The sequence below is a fragment of the Chrysochloris asiatica genome, unplaced genomic scaffold, assembly GCF_000296735.1.
Source record: "Chrysochloris asiatica unplaced genomic scaffold, ChrAsi1.0 scaffold00047, whole genome shotgun sequence".
Lineage (NCBI taxonomy): Eukaryota > Metazoa > Chordata > Mammalia > Afrosoricida > Chrysochloridae > Chrysochloris > Chrysochloris asiatica.
In genome coordinates this window covers 10,348,374-10,367,074 of record NW_006408565.1, presented here as the reverse complement: position 1 = coordinate 10,367,074, position 18,701 = coordinate 10,348,374, and the positions used below count along the sequence as shown (strand labels likewise).

At 41.2% G+C, this 18,701-nt stretch overlaps 1 protein-coding gene across 1 annotated transcript; it reads left to right on the top strand.

Moving 5' to 3' along the window:
* The first annotated feature begins 2,092 nt into the window (after positions 1 to 2,092).
* On the top strand, positions 2,093 to 9,326 carry PIGV (phosphatidylinositol glycan anchor biosynthesis, class V). Its single transcript, XM_006862252.1, has 3 exons — positions 2,093 to 2,170; positions 6,626 to 7,753; positions 9,045 to 9,326. Exons 1-3 carry the CDS (start codon positions 2,093 to 2,095, stop codon positions 9,324 to 9,326), a joined length of 1,488 nt encoding a protein of 495 aa, XP_006862314.1.
* The last annotated feature ends 9,375 nt before the right edge of the window (positions 9,327 to 18,701 follow it).

Genomic DNA, 18,701 nt, shown 5'->3' with positions numbered 1-18,701 from the left:
GAACCGGTGTGGAGTGGATGACCCCTCCCTTCCTCCAGGCCTCCTGGCGATGGAGTAAGGAGTAGGCGCCCCCTTGTGCTGAAGAAAAAGTACTTTTGCTGTTGGTCAACCTCGCTCCCTTTCTGGGGAAATTTATTTTCCTGTGGTTTTTGTGACTGTTATCTCACGCTGAACATGAGATATGGTGGGAGGAATACTTGGGGCAATAATTTTATATTTAAAGCCAGTGATTCTGTATCCTACGCTAACCATTTTCATTCATTCAGAACACATGTTTATAGTGCCTGATTGTATGTTTCTTGTTGTTAAGTGCTGTCGAGTCAGTTTCTACTCACAGCGATCCTGTATAGGTTTTCCAAGGAGAAGCTGGTGCGCTTGAACCTCTTGACCTTGCCATTCAAACCGACTTTGCAGTCCAGCCCATTAACCTACAGCGTCACACCAGGACTCCAATTGTATACTAGGCCCCAGGAATATATTTGTGAGCAAGATAGACAAAGCTTCTGTCCTCATAGAGCTGCCAATCTATTGGATCTGACAAACACAAAAGTAGTATCAATAAAGAAGACATGCAGAGTGCAAGGAGAGCATGCCATGGAAGTATATCATACAGTCTAGTGAACGTCGGGGAGTGCAGTCACTGTAGGATAAGCACTGGACTGCAAACCACAAGGTCATTGGTTCAAGCCCACCAGCTGCTCCGCTGGAGAAAGATGAGGCTTTCTTCGCTTATAAAGATTCACAGCCTCAGAAACTCTATACAGAGTCGCTGTGAGTTAGAACAAACTCCGAAGGCATCAGTGAGCATCAGACAATTCCAAAAACAAGTGACACCTAAAGGTTTGGAAGGTGTTAACTAAAAAAGAGAAGGAGGAAGAATCTTCCAGTCCTTATTAGTTTCTCAGTTTAAATATTTTTTTTCTTTTGGAAATACCTTTATTTTACCCATATTGACCAGCTGCCTCTGATGCTTTTGCCCTCCTTTCTGATTTCCCAGGTTGGTGTTTGAAAGTTCCACAGAAGCTATTGCTACTTTGCTTAGTCCAAGAAAAAGCAACCCTCCACCCCACCCCACCCCCCAAAAAAACACCCTTAAAGTGTATTCTTTGCCTCAGAATGATTTTGCAATTGTTTATATATTGCTGTCGTTTCAATAAAGAGATGGGAAATAGCAGTTTTTCCATTTCTAGTAGTCGACTCTGTCTTCACCTTTAGTTTGTTGTAGCAGTATGAGCTGGCCGAAGTTCTGCTGAGTGGTGGTTTTCTTTTCTTTCTCTACTTAATTTAACAGACCAGCTGAACACAGCAGAGATTTAAGCTGGAGAACGTGTCAATATGGAGTCCTGGTGTGGCGCTATGGGTTAATGTGCCAGACTGCAAAGCCACATTAACTGCAAGGTCTATGGCTCAAACTCACCAGCTGCTCCTCGGAAACCCTATACAGGGTCGTTATGGGTCGGAACCGACTCAATGGCACTTAACAACAACAACAACAATGTGTCATTATGGCCTTCCAATACAGTTCTCTGCTCCACTTTGTTTTGGACCTTGTCTATTATTCTAGTTAAGAGGAAAAAGGTACACACCAAATAGTTACAACCACAACATAGATTTGTGTAGTATTTTTTCATGCTTTAGTTCATTTTACCATCATGACAATTTTGTAAACTAGTCAAAGCAAGTAGGGTGGCTCCTATTTTGTACATAAAGAACTGAAGTATAGAGGGAATAAATGAGTACTTGTGACAGACCCAGGTCACTTGAACCTAGATCTTTAGTTCCTTCATAAGAGCACTTAACAGATTTTTAAAGACTTTCTGCAAGCTTCTCAGCATCATGCTTTTCTGTGTGAAACTCTTCCTATAAGAATACAGTGCTTCAGTGGGACACCTAGTATTCCTCTCTGCCTTCAAGATGCTTTTCCTTCATCTGGGCAGTTAGGTGGTTAAGTTTGCCATGGTAATGCTAAAGAGGGAGGGTCTCATGTAGAGTACTTTTGACTCATGTGTGACATTTCCTCCTTGGATTTTGGAGTTTAGAAGCCTGAGGGAACTTAGTCCTGGCAACTCTCTGAATTCCTGATGGTGAGAGGATGTGGCTCCTGGACCCGTCCCGGAAAGAGGTACTGAGGTTTGCAGTCAGCTGCCGGGTCCTGACTCTAGTGCTGCAGGTCAGTCTTTGATCCTTTGTCTTGAACATGCTGCTGTCGCTGCTACGTGATTAGACTAGACACTCAGAGTGCTCCCCATTTCCTTTCCATCTCCCTGGTGTATATGTACCCTGTGCCTTTCCTGTGGTTGGATCCATAGAGAAACAGAGTTTATATAACTGAAAAATAAGCAGGAATGTTAAAAATGATCTATTGATCTCTTATTTCACACATGAAGCAGCAGAGGCCCAGAAAGGGTAAGAGACTTCCAAACTCACATTGCAAATTGGAGAAGGGCCTTAATTATTAATTAGACCCAAGTTTTCTAACTCCTAAGCTAAAGATCTTCCCAACAGACTAAGATATTCTATAGCCAGAGAGACTTACCCCAAAGGTACGACAGCTGAAAACATTGCCCTGGGTTCTCTTGCCAGGAGACTGAGCTCTATGTCAGTCAGTAGACTGGGAGAAAAGTGGTACTGCTCAAGTCCTGAGGCCTCTGTGTATATTTATTTAGGAAGAGACCCAGGGGAAGAGTACTTACTAGCCTACCACATACAATTCTCAGGATGCATTTGTTTTTTTCTAACTTCCTTTCCCTTCCTAGGCTGCCCTTGGTACAAATTTTAATAAAATTTTATGCATATATGAATTATCTTAAGTGCATACCACAATGCCTGGTACCTAGTGTGTCCACAGTATATGTTCATGAATGAATGTTGTTGAGTATATGTTTATACCTAGGGATATTATTTTTGTATAATTGTGTGTGCCTTTTATCACTCTCTGAAAACTCATATCTCATTCCTTTGTGTAAACTTTCTTTCCTCTTTCCTCCCCTACTGTGATGAGGCAGAGCTGGGGCCCAGGTTTAGTTAGAAGTGTTTTCCACTTGGTGACTAGGGTCATTATCTGTGACTGTCACTCCTGTCCCATTTGTTTTCAGTGCCTGATAAAGAAACTGACAAAAAGAAAGTCTTAAAATGGAGTTATGCTCCTGTTAGGTTGGGGAAATTGACTATAGGATCAGTTGGGTTATTGGCAGAACCAAAGGATAGGAAACCAGGACAGCTGGGTTCTAATTTAGATGATGATTTTGAAATGAGTATGTTTCCCTAGACAGTTCACCTAACATCCATTAAACACTTACTGTACTTCAAGAAGTAGCCCGGGTGGTACAGTGGCTAAAGCACTTTGCTTTTAACTGATATGTCTGTAGTTTGAACTACCAGCTGCTCCATGGGAGAAAGATGTGGCATTCTGCTTCCTTAAAGATTTACAGCCTTGGAAACTGAGACAGTTCTACTATATCTGGTAGGGTCTCTATGACTCAGAATTGACTTGATGGCCATGGGTTTATGTTCCAGTAGCTGTCATAGGTGGTAAGTGTAAAAGGTCATGGTCTCTTTCCCATTAAGGAACTTACAGTCTAATGAGGCAAAAAGGCATTTAACAATAAATATTTCATTATCCTTACCTTTTCCCTTTCTCCCCTCACCCCCATCTTTAAAGCTTATGAGATCAGATTATATCCCCAGTTATCCTTCTGAGTTATCATCCACAGATCTATAGGTCATTCCTCCTCACTCCTTGAAGATTTAGCTCCTGGCTTATTGTCTCTCATTCTTGTACTATTTCTGTTGATTTCTTAATGATTTCAATATTAATGAAGATGACACGTCTTTATTATTGGTTCCTTGTCTGGCTCCCTTCTAATGATCTTGTCCTCCCCATATTTATAGTCATACCCAAGATACCCACCCTTGGCCAGATAATCTATGTTTGAAGCATTCCATTTTCTGACCACCATCTCCTTTCTTTCTGCCTTACTCCCTCTAGTACCCCAACTCTAACAATTCTCCCACCCATCCCCAGGACATATGATCCATTTATCTTACCACCATTTCATTGTTTATCTACCTCATGGCTTCACCTCTCCTCCTTACCCAACTTAGATCCCATCATCTATCATGATAATACTTGACTCTCTTGTTCCCCTCTCCCTATGTCATATTTGCAAGGCAAAAGTTCAGCCTTGGCTAAATTCAATTCTCTGTCTGCTCCATTCCTGCACAGAGAAAAAAACCCCACAACTATACTAACTAGTGTGTTTTTACTCATTAACCCAGAGAGTTCTTACTGCTACCTGGCAATCTTAATGTACCTCCCCAGTTACCTCAAATTTTTCTGCACTTCAGAATCACATGGAGAGCTTTTAAAAATCTCAACACCACTAGGACCTCTTACCAATTAAATCATCAGTTCCAGGAAAGGGACCCAGGTATCAGTAGTTCTTTTAAACTCCCTAGGTGATTCCAGTGTGCAGGTTATTTTGAGAACCAGAGTCACCAGAACTGGTGACTTATTTTACATGTTTACCTCTTTTCTCAGTCTTCAACACGTTTTCCCCGATCCACATTTTCAACTGACAACTTCCTTTTCTGAGTGAAAACTCAAAAATGCGATCAGAAGAGACCTTCTGTAATACACATATTTACAACAATGACCACCCTCCACCCCCCAAAAAAAAGTAGTTGCTGGACTACTTCTATACAACCAAACATCTCATGGGATTTGGTTCCTTGGTTGGTTAGGGCCATGTTTTCATGGACCATCCCAGTTAATTGTACTAATAATGTATGTAGTATGTCTGTTCTACCTCCTAGTTTGTTGCATATTGCTTGGGGTCTTAAAAGTTTGCAAGTAGTCATCCAAGTCATAGTTGGTCTCTATTCACCTGCAGTTCCAGAAGGAGAGTGAGAAATAGTGGCTGCTTCCATGAACGACCACTTCCTTTGCTATGACACCAAAAGAATTGGATGGTACCCAGCTACCATTACTGAGCATTTTGATCAAAGATTCTGTAGACAAATCCTGATCACAAGTGGGGAAATGATGAGCAGAATTCAAATTCTCGAGGACTCCAAACTTTCTGGAGCCATAGGAGCTGGATGAACCCCTAAAATGACTAACCTGATATAATCTTTAAACATTAAACCAAAATTATCTTTTGAAGTCTTCTTAAAACCAAACAGTAGTTTATCTTAACTAATGAAAAAGGTTTGCCTAGAATTACCTGTATGGCATCAAATTGACAACAGCAACTCAAAAGAGTAGATAGTAATCTTAGGAGTCAGTGAGTTTAGTTAATGGATGAGAATTGTTGCACAATTCAAAGAATGTAATCGATGTCGCTAAATTGTATACATAGAAACTGTTGAGGTGGTGTTTTTTTTTGTTGTGTACATTTTCAGTAACAACAAATTTAAATTAAAAAACAAAGAAAATGACCTCTGCATGCTTTTATCACCTCCCAGCCTACCAACATTTGCCTTTCTGTGTATTCACTACTGAAGGTTTGAAGGAGGTCTTTTCTCTGTAAGGCTAGTTTCTCCACCAGTATGTCCAGACTTCATCTGATGTCACCTGCTTTAGCAATTATCTGCTTTCTCTCCTACATCCTAAGTGGTTTTCTTTCCATTTGATTAGTCCAACTGGCATGCAAACATTTTTTGTTGCTGTTGTTGTTATTTGACATGCAAGCATTTATCTCTCACCTTCAAAAAACAAACTTCCTTGTGACACTTCATTCTTGTACACCTACTGCCTCATATCTCTGCTCCCCTTGATAGCAAAAATTTTCAAAATAGTTGTATGCACTGGCTTCAATTTCTCTTCTTCCATGTTCTGTTTAACCCACTCTAGTCAGGTTTCTCTTTCCTCCTGTCCACTAAAATAGCTTTTGTCAAAATCACTGATGACCTCCACATTGTTGAATCTAATGGTCATTTTTCATACCTCATCTTACTTGACCTTTCAGCAGTGTTTAACAGACTCTCTTTATTCCCTGATTCTGAGACATCTGCTCTCCTGATTTCTGTTCTAACTCACTAATTGTTACTTCATTATCTTCATTGCTGGCTCCTCCTCCATCTTCCTACTTCTAAATGTTGATGTGTCCAGGATCGAGTCTTTGGACCTCTTCGTTTTTCTATCTGTACTTCCTCCTTAGTCAATTTCATTTAGTCTTAACAGCTTTAAATACCATCTACACACATAAGGAGCTCTGGCAGCATAGTGGTTATGAATTGGGCTGCTAGCCTCAAGGTCGGCAGTTCGAAACTACCAGCTGCCCCATGGGAGAAAGACGTGGCTTTCTGCTCCTGTAAACATTTGCAGCCTTGGAAACCCTATGCAGGGTCACTGTGAGTTGTAATCAACTCCATGGTACTTAACAACAACAACAACACACACATGACTCCCAAATTTATAACTTCAGCCTTAATCTCTTCTGATCCACAGACTCATATTTCATGACCTGGTCTAGCTCTTGCACTTGGATGTCCAACTCAAATTTAACTAGTCTAAAACTGAATCTGATTTCTCCCAACAAATCTGTTCTTCCTCTTTTTAATAAATGATGATTCTTTTCTTCTAGTTGTTCAACTAATATCCTCGTTCTCCTTCACCCCAAAGGCCCTGTTCAATGCCATCATCCCAGATCACCATGCAGAAGCCTTCTCACCTCCTCGTCTGGCTCCATCCAGCTCTGTGGACCAGCTTGTGGAAGTTCTTCTGGGTGGCCTGTCTCACTGGGATGCTGAGCACTTCCTGTTCATCGCTGAGCATGGCTATCTGTATGAACACAACTTTGCCTTCTTCCCTGGTTTTCCCCTGTCCCTGCTGGTGGGGACTGAACTACTACTAAGACCCCTGCGGGGGTTACTGAGCCTGCGGAGTTGCTTGCTAATTTCAGTAGCATTGCTCAACTCCTTGTTCTCCGTGCTGGCAGCAGTGGCACTTCACGACCTGAGCTGTCTGGTTCTGCATAGTCCCCGCCAGGCCTTCTACACAGCACTACTCTTCTGCCTTAGCCCTGCCAATGTGTTCCTCGCAGCTGGTTACTCAGAAGCTCTGTTTGCCCTCCTGACATTCACCGCAATGGGGCAGTTGGAGAAGGGCCGAGGTTGGACTAGTGGACTCCTCTTTGCCTTTGCCACTGGTGTACGATCCAATGGGCTGGTCAATGTTGGGTTCCTTGTGTATGCCCAGTGCAGAAGCTTTTTTTCTTCTCTCAAGATGGAGAATCCCTTGAAGCAGCTCATTAAGCTGATAGCCTCTGTGTTCCTGTCAGTGCTCACACTTGGCCTTCCCTTTGTCCTCTTTCAGTATTATGCCTATACCCAGTTTTGTCTACCAGACTCCTCATCCCAGCCCATACCTAAACCCTTGCTCCAGTTAGCTGTGGATAAGGGCTACCGTATTGCAGATGGAAATAAGCCACCTTGGTGCTCCTGGAACCGTCCCCTAATATACAGCTATATCCAGGATGTCTACTGGAATGTTGGCTTTTTGAGATACTATGAACTCAAGCAGGTGCCAAATTTTCTACTGGCTGCACCAGTAGCTATACTGGTTACCTGGGCAACTTGGACATATGTGACCACCCACCCTTGGTTCTGTCTTACACTTGGGCTACAAAGAAACAAGAGCAATCAGACCCTAGAGAAACCTGATCCTGGGTTCCTCAGTCCTCAGGTGTTTGTATACCTGGTCCATGCTTCAGTGCTGCTGCTGTTTGGAGTTCTGTGCATGCATGTTCAGGTAAGGTGAATTCCTGACTAGGGTAAAAAAAATGTAAATACAGGCAAAACTCCTTAACCATTGAGTGGGGAATATAGATAACTTCTCCCATTTGAATGACTCATACCAAATTTATTCATCCAACAAAGTATTTGGGGACTTTCTTTATGTCAGACCCTGGGTAAGACTACTAAGGATAGAATTGCTGCCTTAGTTAGTCTCATGGTATAAATGATGAGATAGACATTTAACAGATAAAATGGAATGGAAGAGGGGTTACTGTTTTGAGATAAAGTTACTGTGGAACCTCAGAGGGAAAACTACTCATTGATTAGAGTTCAGGAAGACATTACATTTATGCTGGATCCTGAAGAGTAAGAAGGAATTTTCCATATAAGAAGCTGAGGAAATGGAAAGATGTGTGCAAAGACAGGAAGATTGTGGATGGATATGGTATAGCTGAGATATAGGAATAAGCAATGCATCTCTTTGGGACCTTCCCCTAATATACAGTTATATCCAGGATACCTACTTGAATGTTGCCTTTCTGAGGTACTCTGAGGCGGGCGTCTGGTTTTCAGAGGAGATACCTTGTCTTGTGTCTGCAGTGTTAGGAAAAGAGATAGAAAGGGTGTAATCACATATCTGATTTTTCCTCCTGGCTCTGGCCTCAGTTTCAGTATAATCCCAAGAAAATCTTTTTGCCCCTAAACAATCCTGTGCAGTTTCTGTCACTTGGAGGTGCATGTTGACAGTTTGTAAAGTTCTTTGAATTATATGGATAAGAGACATAGGGGAAATAGAAAATAGCATTCTGTGTTTGTAGCTGAATTAGTAGAGTGAGAGCCAGCACAGTGTAGAGTTTTCAGGAGGTTAGATGAAGAATGCCATTAGGAGACCTGGCTCGGAACTCTCCATGAAGTGAGAATGGTGAAACTACCCTCTGCTCTGATAACCCTAGGATATGAGGGAACTAGCCTAGGTTCCCAAGCGCCACATCACAGCCCAGTTTAGTCTAGGCCCTAGGCTAAAACTGGACCTCATACATAGAGATTTTAATGTTGATTGTACCATTATGTGGTAATTACTCTGTAGCTATGTTTATTTGTAGCATTGAGGTTGCATGGCTGGTGTCACATTTTTATGAAGCAGATCCTAAGCTCTCTTAATTTTTTTTCCAGTGTAGTACCTTTCTGATGCATGTCCTGGGGCCAGTGATTACAAAGAACAGGGAAGTCCCCCCAGCTGGTCCAATTTAAATCACTGGCATTCCAGTAAATGTGTGGGTTTTTCCCTCTCCAATGATTTCCAGGTTCTCACCAGGTTTTTGGGATCCTCCACTCCTATTGTATACTGGTTTCCAGCTCACCTGCTTCAGAATCAAGAGCCATTGCTGAGGTCCCTAGAGACTGTACCTTGGAAGCCTCTTGCAGGGAACTCTCCACCAGGACAAAAGGTCCCCAGAAATCCTATCAAGGGACTTTTGTACAACTGGAAAACCTGTTCTCCAGTCACACGATACATCTTAGGCTACTTCCTGATTTACTGGCTCATGGGACTACTCCTGCATTGCAACTTCCTGCCTTGGACATGACCTGGAGTCTCAAGAGACAGACTTAAAGCTGACTTAGCCCAGGCCTCTGAGAGCACACATACATATGGGGGCTCTCTTTGCCACCCTAGGATTATTTCTCCTCTTGGAAATCTGATTAGGTACAGGAGAGATGTGAGCCACTAGAGAACCCTTCTGTCCTGGCTAGAACAAATTTTAGAGCAATAACTATTTTCACTGTAAGTGAAGATGTTTAATTCTAGGTCTAACGAACACCTGCATCTGTCCTCTGGAGACCGTCTTAAACCTACCGTTGATTCACACATGGATTTACATGATATGAATTTAAATTTAATCAAAGCTTCTTGCTGACAGGATGGTGGAGGTAGGCCATCTTTCCTAAACAGGACACTTTTCTAATGATGTGTGGATTTATTTATATGAAAAATCTTACAAATATATGCAAGTTAAACAACATTCACCTACACATGCAATGAGTTAGCTTTTTCAAAATTTTACAAATTGCTTGGGGAAAAAAAAATTTTTTTTCCAGGAAAAACAAAAACCAAAGTAAGGAGAACACTGTATGAAGAGACAGAAGACCTGGATTCTAGTCGTCCCAGTAAAACTATTTACCAGCTCTATGACTTTGGGTGATTCTTCAGAGCCTTCATTACTGCTCTGGCTCTAGGAGAAAATATATTGTTCCTACTGGGGAGCTGAACCCTTTTTGCTCTAAGATTTTAACAGAATCATCCCAGTCAAAGAGGCTCAAAGATGTGATTGTAGCATAAAATATCTTCAGTACTCCTACTTTCAGCAATTATAAGATGCAATTCTAAAAAGTAATGTAAATGATCTCTTCTTTGAACGAAGGAAAGCAGTAACATCTCACAAATAAAGCTCACTGACCTGCATAAATAAACCTATGGCTGGCTTTCCGTTCATTTTCCAGTGCCTGTGCTTGCTTGCATGGTAGACATGGATATGGATCAGAGGAATCAGTGCAGCAGCATGAATTGTACATTGTAGGTAAGTCTAAGGTACAATGAAAATTTTTGGCCCTGCTTCTGTTTGTTTATGAGACCTGTCATGGATCGAATTGTGACCTCCAAAATATGCCACATTGGCTGGGTCATGATTCTCAGTGGTTTGGCAGTTATGCAATGATATAACATGGCAGGTATGTGACAATTCCCCATGATGTGATTTTGATGTCATAAACCAATAAGAGGATTGAGGGTGAGCTGCAATACCCTTAATCCCATCCAGTATGAAAGTGTTTTCTGGGAGTGTGGCCTGAAACACCTTTTATCTTACCAAGATAAAAGGAGAGAGAAATGAGCAGAGAAAGAGGGACCTACTACTATCAAGAAAGAAGAACAAGGAATGGAGTTTATCCTTTGCACCTAGGGTCCCTGTGAAGCTCTTATCTTAGATCCAGAGGAATATTGATGCAAAGATTCATGGAGAGCTTCAAGTAATGCTTGACCTACAGATGCTGAAAGGAGACAAGGACCTTTCCCCAGAGCTGACAAAGAAAGAGAAAGTCTTCTTCACCTAAAGTCAGCTCTCTGAATGCGGACTTGTAGCCTCCTAAACTGTGAGAGTAAATGTGTTTGTTAAAGCCACTCACTTGTGGTATTTCTGTTATAGTAGCATTAGATACCTAAGACAACCATTACTGTAACGGTAGTAAGATCATTAGCTACTGCTGAGCTCTGTATTATCACCATTCTGATTCCCCATTTGAGTCAAAAATTCCAACAGGCAGGATAGATGGGTAACCAGAAGCAGCTTCTAAATAGCCCTGAGAATTGGAATTTTGACACACTCCCTATGACGGTGACAGACCGCTTAACTTGCCAGCTGAAGGGAAGCTCCTGGCTGAGTCCCAGCACCCTCTGTTGGAGTTTCTGGTCAGCCTGGCCAATAAGCATTTCCCATCCATTGCCCCAGCACTAACACAGCTGAGAGAATTTGGTCCAGAGTCAAATGCTTCTGAAAATGTACACACAGATCGCGGGGCAGCCCTCAGCCTTCTGCCAAGACATCCAAGTGCCCTTCTTGGCAAAACATAATCACCCTTGCCCTAGTGTCTCTTCAGCTGGCAGAAACTGTTCCTTCTGTCCTCACCAACAGCTGCAAATCCAGGGACTTCCACCCTGTGTGCAGGAAGAGTTGGGGCCTTTTCCCATTCTTTACTGCTGAGGTAGGAAGGAACACTGGATTCTTGCTCTCATGGATTCTCTTCTTTGCCTCCTTCTGGGAGATAATGGGAATGGATTGTTCCCCTACTGGAAGAGGTAACTCAAAGCAAACAGGGTCAGATGTGGTTTCACTGCTCTGGCAGTCTTAGCTTAACCTTCACACTAGATCTCATCACCCCTAGAAACAAGTGATTTCAAGGATCCTATAAGTGAAAATCTTCTCAACTGATACTGGGGAGCTAAGTCACTCTGGTATTCTGCAAAGACCTTTATAATTACAGCTGATAACTGAACACCCCAGCTATGTGGAAGCACCTGGTGTGACCAGGAGAAAGAAATAGTTTTCTCTCTGACTTTGGAGGGATCTAGTTGCTGTTCTCTGAGGATCTAAGGAATGGGCTGATTTTACGGCCAGCAGCTGCCCTTTTACCATCCTATTACAATCTTTAATAGGCTGGGAGAGGGACATGAAGGGCCCAAGTCAGGAAGCTTCCTGTTTACCCTGAGGTCTAACAATGCCGCAGCTGGGTTGGGCATCTACAATTTCACAGAAAAGTCATTTCCTTCTGAGACCCTGCTAAAACAAACCAGACGCTTAGTGTACCTAGAATTAGATGTTTTTTGTTCTTTAATGAAGGTGGGAGGAGAGGGAGTGTTTGACATGGTTTTACCAGTCCCCCGGGAAGGGGGAGGGAAATCACTTTTCCTGAATAAACCCTCACCGTTATCTAAACATATTAAGTACATAGGCTCAAGAAATTTGAAATTGTTGATTAAGGGATTAATTTCAGGGTAATAAAGATGGCTTAGCTATGACTTCTGTCCTCAAGTAGCTGTCTAGTAGAGTAACTGGCATACATAAACAGCAATATTAAGGTACAAAGTGACAAATGCTGGAGGGTGAGGGGATATTTAGACTTTTTGCTCTATGTCCCTGATGAGAATGAACTGAAGTTTTTCCTGTATACTTAGAAAAAGTTAAGTGAAGTACAGAGCAAATACTCTGTAAATTAATATACAGTGGAGCTCTCTTTCAGCCTGGATACCTAAGAAGACTTCATGGAGAAATGGTTGTTAAGCTGGGTTTTGAAGGCTAGGTTGTTGTGAGGTGCCATTCAGTCAGTTTCAACTCAGGGATACTATGCACAACAGAACCAAAGATGCCAGGTCCTGCACCATCCTCACAATTGTTGCCACTCTTAAGCCCATTGCTGCTGCCACAGTGCCAGTGTATCTCATTGGGGCTCTTCCTTTTTTTCGCTGACTGTCCGCTTTATCAAGTATGAGGTCCTTCTCCTGGGACTGGTCCCTTCTCATAACATGTCCAAAGTATAAGAGATGAAGTCTCAGCATTCTAGCTTCAAAGAAACATTCTGGCTATTCTTCTTCCAATACAGACCTATTTGTTCTTCTGGCAGTCCATGGTACTCTCAATATTCTCCAACACCATAACTCAAATGAATCAATTCTTCTACAGTTATCCTTATTCATTGTCCAACTTTCATATGCATATGAGGCTACTGAAAATACCATGACTTGGGTCAGGCACACCTTAGAACTCAAAGTGATTTCTTTGCTCTTGAACATTTTAAAGAGATCTTGTGCAGCAGATTTGCCTAATGCAATATGTGATTTCTTGACTGCTGCTTCCATGAGTATTGATGTGAATCCAAGCAAAATGAAGTCTTTGACAACTTCAGTCTTTTCTCTGTTTGTTGTTATTAAGTGCCATCGAGTCGGTTCTGACTCATAGTGACCCTGTATAGCGTTTCCGAGTAGCAGCTGGTGAATTTGAACCTCTGACCTTGCAGTTCAAAGTGACCTTGAAGTCCAATGCATTTTCCTATAGCACCACACCAGGATTTCTTTCTCTATTTATCATGATGTTATTTATTGGTCCAGTGGGGAGGAGTTTTGTTTTCTTTGCATTGAGGTGCAATCCATACTGAAGACTGTAGTCTTTAATCTTCATCAGTACCTATTCAGCAAGGTTGTTAATGAGTCTTCCTCCAATCCTGATGCCATGTTCATCTTCATATAATCCAACTTCTTGGATTATTTGCTCAGCATACAGGTTGAATAAGTAAGGGGAAAGAATACAGCTCTGGCACATACCTTTCATGATTTTAAACCACTCAGGATCTCCTTGTTCTAAGGTACAGGTTCCTCATGAGCATATTTAAATGTTCTAACCATAGAAGAATTGGTGCTTTTGAGTTATGGTGTTGGAGGAGAATATTGAAAGTGCCATGGGCTGCCAAAAGAACCAATAGATCTGTTTTGGAAGACGTGCAGCCAGAGTGCTCCTTGGAAGCCAGGATGGCCAAACTTTTTCTCTCATACTTCAGACGTATTGTCAGGAGGGTCCAGTCGCTGGAGAAGGATATCATGTTTGGTAGGGTGGAGGGTCAGAGAAAAGGAGGAAGACCCCCCCACCCCCCAGCGAGATGGATTCGCAAAATGGTAGCATTAGTGAGCTCAAAGCGTGGCAACAGTAGTGAGGTTGGCCCAGGATCGGGCAGTGTTTCATTCTGCTGTGCATAAGGTCGCTATGGGTCGGTACCGACTTGATGGCACCTAACAACAGCAACAACATAGTACCTATTCTTTGCAATATTATCCATAGCTTGGCATGATCCACACAGTTGAAACCCTTTGCATAATCAATAAAGCACAGGCAAACATCTTTCTGGTATTCTCTGCTTTCAGCCAAGATCCATCTGACATCACCAATGATGTCCTCCTTCCACATCCTTTTCTGAATACAGCTCAAATTTCTGGCAGTTCTCTATCAATGTATTACTTTAGATGTTTTTAAATTGTCTTCAGATAAATTTTACTTGCATGTGATATTAATGATATTGTCTAATGATTTCCTCATTCCGTTGAGTCATCTCTCTTTGGAATGGGCACAAATATGCATTTCTTCGAATCGGTTGGTAGGTAGCTGTCTCCAAAATTTCTTGGCCATAGATGAGTGAACACTTCTAGTGCTGCATCAATTTGTTGAAAGATTTAAATTTGTATTCCATTAATTCCTGGAACCTTGTTTTTTGCCAGTACCTTCAGTGCAGCTTGGACTTCTTTCTTCAGTATCATTAGTTCTTGATTAAATACTACCTCTTGAAATGATTGAACACTAACCATTTCTTTTTGTTACAGTGACTGTGTATATACCTTCTATCATCTTTTGATGCTTTCTGCATCATTCTATGTTTTGCCCATAGAATCCTTCAATATTTCAAATCAAGGCTTGAATTTTTTCTTTAGTTTTTTTTTTTTTTTTTTTCCACTTGAGAAGTGTTGAGCGTGTGCTTCCCTTTTGGTTTTCCAACTCCAGGTGTTTGAACATTACATTATAATACTTGACTTTGTTTTCTTGGACTGCCCTATGAAATTTTCTGTTCAGCTCTTTGACTTCTTCATTTCTTCCATTCATTTTAGCATGTCAACACTGGAGATCAAATTTCAGAGTGTCTTCTGACATGTAATTTGGTCTTTTCTTTCTTTCCTATCTTTTTTTTTTTTCTTTCCTATCTTTTTAATGACCTTTTACTTTCTTCCTGTGTCATCCCATAGCTCTTCTGATCTTCAGTCTAATGCATCAAATCTTGAGATGGCCTCTAAATTCAGGTAGGATATGTTCAAGGTCATCTTTTAGCTCTCATGGAGTTGCTTTAATTTTCTTCAGCTTCATCCTGAACTTGCTCAGTTTGAGGGGAGCTGGATTTTTCTCATTATTTCAATTATTAAGATCCAGACTTTGAAGTCAGCCAGGATCCCAATTTTATCAAGTACTAGCTATGTGAACTTGAGCCAAACATTGACTCTCTAAGCCTCAGTTTACAGAGGTGGAGTCTGTAGGATAAGCACTGGACTGTAAACCACAAGGTCAGCAGTATAAACCCACCAGTCATTCTATGGGAGAAAGATGAGACTTTTGCTCCTGCAAAGACTTACAATCTCAGAAACCCTATACACGGCCACTATAAGTCATAACCTATGAATAATAATCTACTTAACTACACTTAACAAAATGTTGATAATAATACAATTACTTCATGATGGTATTATTATCAACATTTTGTTGTGGTGCTGTGGGATAAAGCACTGGACCACAAGGTAGATTTGAACTACAATGTCAGTGATTCAAACTCACCAGCCACTCCTGGGAAACACGTTATAGGGTTGCTATAAGTAGGAACCGACTCGATGGCACTTAACAACAAAAACAACTTCATGGTGATGGTGGTGTACTGTGGAGTATCATTTGCAGTCCAGTTCTTATCCTACAGACCCCACCTCTGTAAGCTGACTTCAAAGTCCACATTGCAGATTCATGGTTATTCTTCAACATTGCTTGGTATTCTATTGTGTGTATGTACCAAAGTTCATTTACCTTTCTTTTGTTGATGGGCATTCAGGCTGTTTCCATTTTTTTGATGTGTCTCTTGTTGACAGCATGTTGAAGGATACTGTTTTTGTATCCATTTTGCTCTGTCTCTTGATTGGTGCATTTATTCCATTTACATTCAGTGTAATTATCAGTAAAAGGCACTGTGGGTTAATGCACCAGATTACAATGCCATTTGAACTATACGGTTGGTGGTTCAAGCTTACTAGCCGCTCCTTGGAAACCCTATACAGAGTTGCTATGGGTCAGAACCAGCTCAATGGCACTTAACAACAACAAAAATGAATTGATGGCTGACTTTTTGCTGTGTGTGTGTGTGTGTGTGTGTGTGTGTGTGGTGCTTCTGGTTTCTTTGTTCCATGTAATTTTCTGCACTGAGTTCATTTTGTATGTGGGTTTTTTTTGAATTTTAATTTCTGCTGTGTTATACTTACTAAATCTTTCTGATTTTTAAAAATAATGATGTGCAGGTATAAACATTTTCTTGGAGGTTACACTGAAATTTATTAATATTTACCTCTATTTAAAACAATCTGTTTCATTTGAAATCTACTTGACTTCCTTGCCTTCTAGAAGTTCTGTATCTGCACTATTCCCTCTTAATGCTTTGTAGTTGACTTCATTATAAATTGATATCTCTGGTTCCCTACTGTCAGTCTTGTAGGTTTGTTTTACTTTTTATACTCCTATACAATAAGTCCACCACTTGTCTGTCAGTTTGTTGTACTGTGGTGTTTTATGTGTTGCTCTGATTCTGGAAGCTATGCCACGGGTATTTTAAGTAACAGCAGGGTCACCCATGGTGGAAAGCTTTCGGCTGCGCTTCCAGACGAAGACAGACTAGGAAGAAGGAGAGGTGGACTACTTCAGAATATTTAGTTGCTGAAAACCTTATGAATAGCCTTGAAACACTATCAGTACCATATCATTGAACATTGAAACCTGATGAAGATTACCAAAATATTTTCAGATATATAGTGCCAGAAGTTGACTCCCTCAATTTGGAAGACACTCAAAATGCAACTGGGGAAGAGCTGCCTCCTCACAGTAGAGTTGACCATGATGACACAAATAAACTAAAGCCTTTGGGACCTTCATTTGCTGATGGGGCACAACTCAAAGGGAAACAGCTGTAAGCATCCATTAATAATAGGAAATTGGAATGTACAAATTAGGAATCTAAGAAAGTTGGAAATTGTCAAAAATGAAATGGAATGCATAAACATTGATACCCTAGGCATTAGTGAGCTGAAATGGACTGGTATTGGCCATTTTAAATGTGATAATAACATGGTTTACTATGATGGGAATGACAAATTGAAGAGGAATGGTGTTGCATTCATCATCAAAAAGAGATCAGTCATGAAATAACACAGTCTGTGAAAGAATGATACCTATATGTCTACAAGGAAGACCTGTTAATATCACTGTTATTCAAATTCATGCACCAACCACTAAAGTCAGTGATGATGAAATTGAAGAATTCTACCAACTTCTTCAATCTGAAATTGAAAAAAACATGCAATCAAAGATGTATTGATAGCAACTGGTGATTGGAATGCAAAGGTTAGAAACAAAGAGGAAGGACCAGTAGTTGAAAACTATGGCCTTGGTGATAGAAATGATGCTGGAGATCACATAATAGAATTTTGCAAGACTAATGACTTCTGCACTGCAAATATCTTTTTAAAACACCATAAAAGACGACTGTACACATGGACCTCACCAGATGTAATACACAGAAATCAAATTGACTTTGTTGTTGTGAGGTGCCATTGAGTCAGTGCTGACTCATAGCGACCTTACACACAACAGAACGAAATACTGCCTGATCCTGGGCCAACCTCACTATTGTTGGCAAGCTTGAGCCTATTGATGCTGCCACTTTGCCAATTCATATTGCTGGGGGTCTTCCTCTTTTTCTCTGACTCTCCACCCTACCAGACATGATATCCTTCTCCAGCGACTAGTCCTTCCTGACAATATGTCCGAAGTATGAGAGACAAAGTTTGGCCTTCCTTGCCTCCAAGGAGTACTCTGGCTGCACTTCTTCCAACACAGATCTGTTAGTTCTTTTGGCAGCCCATGGCACTTTCATTATTCTCCTTCATCACCATAACTCAAAAGCATCAATTCTTCTATGGTCTTCCTTATTCACTGTCCAGCTTTCACATGCACATGAGGTTATTGAACATTCCATGGCTTGGGTCAGGCACAACTTAGTCTTCAGGCTGATACCTTTGCTCTTCAAGATTTTTAAAAAGCCTTATGCAATACATCATTTGATTTTTAAAAAAATGTTTTATTGTGAATTATGTGATAGTTTACATGGAAGAACATTAGTTTTATATTCATCCTAGCGTATATATCATTTCATTGCCATGGTTACGATCCCCTCCATGCATCATCAACCAACCAAAGGGTATACACTACAAGCCCGCCCCCCGGTCGTCAGCACACAGCCCCTCTCACTCTCTGGGTCTTAAGTCCCCAGCTGCTCCATCTCTCCATGTCATCGTCTCTGCCTCCATCTCAGGCATCACTGCTTCTCTGGGTAGGATCCTGCTCTCCGCTCTTCTCCCTTGTTGGTCCCAGGGACCTCTGCTCCTAGACTGAAAAGTTAATCACTCCCATCCTTGCTACAAAATGTCTACCTTTACATTTCCAATCCTCACAATCAGTCCTGATAACAATTATTCACTATTGTATGGCAAGAGACCTATCCGCATTTCATTTCATCAGCCCCCCTAGACAGATTGGATACTACTCAGTGGAGATTCTACCTTCCTCCAC

Bases quoted from the DNA above. Each gene is read 5' to 3' on its own strand.
- PIGV (XM_006862252.1), top strand. From the start codon at position 2,093: ATGTGGCTCCTGGACCCGTCCCGGAAAGAGGTACTGAGGTTTGCAGTC. The intron at 2,171-6,625 runs GTCAGTCTTTGA...TTCACCCCAAAG, and splicing joins TCCTGACTCTAGTGCTGCAG to GCCCTGTTCAATGCCATCAT. The intron at 7,754-9,044 runs GTAAGGTGAATT...AATGATTTCCAG, and splicing joins TTCTGTGCATGCATGTTCAG to GTTCTCACCAGGTTTTTGGG.